Source organism: Penaeus japonicus, unplaced genomic scaffold, assembly GCF_977035675.1.
Source record: "Penaeus japonicus unplaced genomic scaffold, GWHDUDI00000001_assembly GWHDUDI00000006, whole genome shotgun sequence".
Classification (NCBI taxonomy): Eukaryota; Metazoa; Arthropoda; class Malacostraca; order Decapoda; family Penaeidae; genus Penaeus; species Penaeus japonicus.
In genome coordinates this window covers 41,641,709-41,648,384 of record NW_028234408.1, presented here as the reverse complement: position 1 = coordinate 41,648,384, position 6,676 = coordinate 41,641,709, and the positions used below count along the sequence as shown (strand labels likewise).

The 6,676-nt window shown below is 34.3% G+C and overlaps 1 protein-coding gene across 1 annotated transcript in view; it reads right to left on the bottom strand.

The window, feature by feature from the left end:
- Positions 1-1,881: 1,881 nt before the first annotated feature.
- LOC122254652 (protein XRP2) overlaps positions 1,882-6,676 on the bottom strand; it is a 9,963-nt gene continuing 5,168 nt past the window's right edge. Inside the window, exons 5-7 of the mRNA XM_043018448.2 lie at positions 6,336-6,492; positions 6,008-6,163; positions 1,882-5,795 (exon numbers count right to left, since the gene is read on the bottom strand). Coding sequence (XP_042874382.2) covers positions 5,673-5,795; positions 6,008-6,163; positions 6,336-6,492 — 436 coding nt within the window. The 3' untranslated portion in view covers positions 1,882-5,672. The remainder of the gene's footprint in view (positions 5,796-6,007; positions 6,164-6,335; positions 6,493-6,676) is intronic.

Sequence of the window (6,676 nt, the reverse complement as noted above, 5' to 3'; positions counted from 1 at the left end):
GCTCATTATTTTCTTTATACTCAATGTGATAGAAGTATTGCTGTTTTATGGGAGGATAAAAGGCAACTTTATTTTTTCGTATTTTTGTTCTGTCATGAACGAATATGAAACATATAACCACCTACAATAAAGTCAACAAGAAGAGGTAGAGAAGAGGAATGAAACCTGTGCTTGTGACTGTGAGTGCCACAGTGAAAGGCATCCATATTGGCACAGGAGCACATTTTAGACACTGGGTGTGGATTGAGTCACCTTCCTCTTCTCGTTCTGCCTGCACATCCTTCATCGGCGGTACTTTAGGTAGAGCAAGGATTCATCAACTTGGTGTGTGCCATTGCTCTATAGAGACAGTGCTTGCTAGAGACTGTGGATGGGTGCCATTCAAGGCTCTCTCTCCTGCTAGTGCTAGGAAAAAGTGGTGCCATCTAGGTTTTGGACATTGAGCTAGCACGATATTACGGTAATTATAGTAATTATGACTGCAGTAGCCATCATCACGCATTCCTTTTTCATAGCAAAATAAAACGGCACAGTGATCCAAAATCCCCGAACGTCATGTATGTCATGACACCCGTACGCAATGGGTTAATTAAGAATTATAATTGATAAAAAATCCTTTAACTGAATGATATAAGGTCATACAAATTACAAGTGGAAGAGGAGAATTTCCAATAAATAAAGACTTTAAATAGGATAATTAATCTAACCAACAATCATATGATTGTCTTGTATCACTGAATTAAGGTGGTACTGAAGATTGTATTCTTACTTTAATCCTAGATTTCTGAGTGAAACTGAGAAGTTATTAAGTCCTTTAATTTCCTAACTCAGCATAAGTCAGGCCACTTAAAACTGGTGGGAACTTGGTGAATGTTCATACTCGTGTAACCTCCAGAGCAGGCTTGAATATCACAAGATTATAATTTTCTTGTTCTGGCATAAGGCAATACTCCGGCACGGGTTGTCACTCTCCCTGAAGGGAACATTTTATTGGTCGGACAACAGCATAAAATATCCATTTTGAGGGCGAATACCAATTATCATTACAGTTCTTATATGTTCCAGAGAACCATAATACTTTGCAGACAGATGTATATAAATTTCTTATGAAATTACTTTACTGTCAAATGAAGGAGCTTAAAGGATTCAAATTGTAGCATGCAAGGAATTTTATTTCATATATTCAACATAAACATAGGAAAAAGATTTTGAAAGTCTTAATTGGTCTTAAGTCTGTCAAATGTATATTTTCTCAGCTGTAAACAAATATTTCAATATGATTCCTCAGTATTTCAACAAGTTTATTTTTACATAAGTCTTGACTTGTTCAAGCATTTTATCTAAATGAATCTGAACCTCAAAATGCTGATAATAGTATTTGTAATTTGCCTTTTCAATCAAGTTCCAAGTCTGTTTTAAAAAATACAATGTCTCAGGACCTCACAATTCTTGCCCCTCCACTCACATCATATATTTTTATAGCTCTGCAATAAGGGAGGATATCAGAGTTATACTATATAATATCAAAAGATTAGTATTTTAGACTTGTCTATAAAACATCTATTTCTTCACTTATAAGATGTTTTTCTCATCTCAACCCAGGTAAATTTCCTCAGATAAGAGGTTGGAAGGAAATGAGTTATTGGTATAGATATAGCTCTTATGTTAACACAGGCTGACAAAATGATTTTGCACTGCTTAACACTGTCAAAATTCTTATACAAGTTCAAATTTGAAGGGTTAATTTACTGATCCAAATTTTCTAATATAGTTAGCAAAGACAAATGTTAAGAATAAATATAGCTTGTACCCACTTTGTGATTTTTCAACTTTCAAACAATACAGTAATGCTGAGGATATTTCATGGAATAATATAAGAAGTCTCCTATAGAAGCTTTATTAATCATATAAAAGTACAATATTAAATGAAAGTGCTAATTTTACAGGCAGGTGAATAATTTCACACCATATTTCACAGCATATATATGCATAATATCTTTGGTTCACATATATAAAACATACACATATAAAATAATTTTATATAAAAAAATAACGTATGTGCAATTAACTACAATCACATTTTGGACGGATAATGAGAATCACACAATAAGACTAACTTTGCTAAAAATAACCTTAGATGTGCCCTAAGCCTCTAAAACTTGAGAACTGGAGTAACATTAATATGCTAATGGCATGATGTTGGTTACTAGTTTGGAATGCTAAACCGTTCAGAGATGTTGGGTCTACAACAATCATTGTAACACAAAGCTAAATTGTGAGTACTGAAGGACATGCAGTATCAGTGAATATATATAACAAAATTCATTGTGACTTGTTGAAAAGAAGGTATGAATTAGAATGAATAATTCCACATTTCATGTGAAGAAGAGTCATTCTGAATTTCTGAAGAAGTAATATGATGTGTTAATTGCAAATCTTGCATTGTAGAATTATTCCTTTATATTCACACTTTTTTTCAACATGTATAACAACCAGACCACAGTTCTTTGTGTCAAGGAAATGTCAAGGGTACTAATACAGCATGGAGTTGCAAAGTAAACCATTAAGCATTTTCTACTTGAATGCCAAAGCTGTAAACAATGACACTTAACTGAGTATAGTTCTTACACCAAATGCTGTTTGATGTTTGAACTTGTATACCAATATTGCACAATATATAAGTAAAATACATGTAAAAGATATCTATTAATTCCACAAAGTATTCAACACAACACAATCACTAACACATGCACTGTATACTCTTTTTCCTTTTATAAATGTATTATATGTATTTTATTATGTGTATTACTGTATTTCTTTACATTGCACATATCAGTGCAATTTGGATAGGTTTGCAAATTATCATTTGGAGCCGACACATCAGATACAATACTATTAACCCTATGACGACGGTGCGTCACACCCGTGTAACACAGCTAAATTCCCAATGCCGTGGCGTCATGCCAGTGTGACGTTTCCAATGCAATATTGCAATGGCCCTCCGTAGGGGTTTTCGCTTAGCACGTGCCCCATCGGGAAAGGATTGATACCATAGTACTATTCCAAACTAACAAGACCCATAAATTAAAACACGGTTGTATTATTAAAAGATAAAGGTGGGGCCCACTTAGTTATCCCCAGGGAAAGGTTCAAATTACCCCACTTTTATTGATCGTATTATTAAACATCTCATGCAGGGCTATCCCAGGGGATGGGTTGGTACACCTGTGATGCAGGATTACTTGAGATGCTGTGTCTATATTGAATAAATATATTTTCAAAGAATAACAGCCAAATAAAGTTAACAGAGTGAAATGAATATGAAGTTTTCATATATCTGTTTCTTGAATGAGTAATATGTGTTCTTTGAAGAGGAGGAAATAGTTCAATATTTTAAAGATTTTTTTCTTTGGGACTTATTCCTTAGTAGAAACGGCTTTTTCATTTTGTTCGATAAATTAATCACTTTAAGAAATTGTAACTGAATAACAAAGGATCTTTGGAGTAAGTTAGCCACCCATTCATTTAACCCCATATTTCCAATACTAATTTGGCGATCCCCAACCCCCCTCCACTTAACCCACTCACACCGGGGCGATTCCGGCTTTGAATGGTTACAATCCCGGGGTTTTCGAACGCATAGGCCTAACGCCTCAGGATTCTCGGGCGCACTAGCCACGAGCCTGGGCTGTCCTCTCGCTCACCCCAAGCGCCGGCCTTGGCCAAATATCTCGTCACCTGCGTCTAACACAAAAACCATGAAACGTGTCAGCACGTCATCTGGCGCGAATTGGTTAATAGTAAGTAGAGGGACAGGGATGTTAAAGCAGGCCCCACTGTTAGTTTTAATAATACAGCCATTAGACCCTAAATTTCAGTACAACCAAATGACCAGTTCATTATACATGATTCAACACATCAGTTGCTTCTAATATTTATTTAAGATGGTCAACATATAATAACTGAATGTGCATGATATGACATACCAATAAATATGGTGAATGACATGTATTTCATATATATATATATTGTCATTTAATGATGAACAAAATAACATGATTTCACATGAATAATTGCAGATTTGTGCTTGCACCAAAAGTATGATAACTTACCATGAATCATTCAATACAATATGTATTATCCTCCTGAATAAGTGATGACAGGCTATACATATTCATAATAGTATGGTAAAATACTAGTACATGATTTCATTTTCATATTCTTTATTCTAAATGTAAAAGCTTTTTAGCTTTCTTATCCCAACCCAGATTTTAGTTTAGCATAATAAGCTTTAAATCTGTGCTCTGCATTATTCTATTAACACAATCACTTACTATATATAAAAAAAAAGATTCCTCATGTTCTGAACATTGGTCATAGTCTCAATTCTATTTTTGTAACTTAACATCTCTTACAAACTTTCCATAATATGGCCATCCAGAATAAACTAATTTTACAACACATAATCCCATTTGTTCTATAACCACTATAAGGAACATCATTTCCACAATGAACATAGGCACTATTCGAGCTCTGGTTACTTTCATTTTACTAATAGTTACTGTTCCCGCCCAATAGCTTATATCCATCACTATCATTTCCACATATTACATGAGGAAACTTAAATTCACACTGCAACATTAAGTCTTTCACCCAATGGCGTAAGGATAGCATGTATACCTGCACTCTCCACTATGGTTTCATTTTTGTTTTTATTTTTTACAAATAGATGGCACCACAAAGCACTTAGTCAACAAGGAGTCAATTACCAAGCCTACTTAACCTTACCTATTCACCCTATTCCTTGAATCTCTGCAATTTTTTACTTATTATTATTATATTAATGTTGTAATAATAATCACAATGATAATAAAATTGTTAATAATAATAATAATAATAATAATATCAACATTGATCATAACATTAATAATAAAATATAAGTCTATATATGATATATTAACAAAGTGATTCCAAAAAGCATTTAGTACATCAGATCTTCATAACTGAAGGAATAGTTTGTAATACAAATAAAAACTTTTTAGACTAGAAATTCAGGAAATGGGCAAAAATGGTGAGATCATGTAGGCTACCAGCTGACTAAGTGCCTCTGGAGCCTTTTCTTTGGAAAGTAAAAATAATTATAAAAAATCAAGCCATAGTGGACAGTGCATATTCCTAGCATCAGTTTGTAAAATAAGGAATGACTAGAATTAAATCACTATAGCTTGGAATTCATTTTACCATCTAAATACAACCTTTATATAAAATAAATATATAATCTGTGTGTGAAAGAACATCAAATGATATAATAACATACAAATAAATAAAATTGAGAAGTACATATACCTCAAATGCCTATTCACGAATATCATCCTTTGTACCAAAATCACAATACATGTTTGTAAAGCAAAAAAAAAAAAAAATCATGAAAGACAATAAAAACTAGAAAAGAAAAAGAGAGGAAAAAGGACAAGATCGCACAGTCCTTCCACTTTACTTCATTATTTTACGAGGAATGTAATTGGACTATTATTACACTTCAATTGAATGTGCAGAAGGAGAATTCACTGCGCCGAACTCCATACCAGAACCTTATATCCCACTTACCGTCATGCCTACTCCAGAGTGTTCCTAGGTCTTGAAATTCTTGCCGGAGTTCTTGCCTGTAATCCTTACATGGAAAGAGTCATAGAAGCATAGGAGAAGAAAGCATCTATCTGCTGGTTGCTGGTGTTGCTGTCTGAAGTCACATACACCACCTGTTGCTGTGCTTCTGCGTTTACTTCCTGTCCGAGCTGTGGATGGTGGGCTAAGGTATTAAATCATCCTCTCAAAATATTCTCTCTGCCTTGTTTCACCTTTCCTTCACTGTCTCTCATTCTTTCTTTGTTTCTTGTCTATTGTACACTAGAAAATATTTTTATGATAAAACCTAAGTCTACATATAATGAAATAATGCTGTTATGATACACCCTTACTCTACTTACTAAAAGAAAGACCGTCTCACCTTGCTACAGGCTTCTGATATCCCATTGCCGAGACATAGTAGGGCAATGATAGGGCCTCGGCTAATTGCACTCTTGTACTGAGATGTCTGGAAAACCCTCTGAGCATCGGAAATCTCCATCTTAACCTCACGGCTGTGTTGGATCTTGCAACTTTGCTAAAAACAGAAAATTGTTTTTGTCCTGACACTGTTATCTTTTTTTTTATTGTAATAATGACGATGACAATTTTAGTGATAGTAATTATCACCATAATCCTTATTATTATCATATCAGACATAATAAAGTGAAATAAAAGCATTTTACCCACACCGAATCACCCACACTTACAATCTTAGACTTCAGAGAGCCGATGAAATCCATGGCTCTTTGCTGGTACGTTTCATTAAAGAAGAAGATAACCAGTGTGGCTTCTTGTCCCCCATATGTTGGTGAGCCGAGAGTGAATGGGATGACGCTAGTCTCGGTTCCCAGCATCAGTTGAACACTGAAAGGTTGGTTATTGTTACACAAAATATTTAAATCTTACTTTTAATTCTTCAATGGTTTATCTCATGCATCTACTTATATGATAAATTTTGTTCAGTTCTACCTGATGATATACTTCTGGAAATTCAGTAACCTGTCTGAGACAGGCCACATCTTAAGATATTCAGCCTGGGCTAGGCATC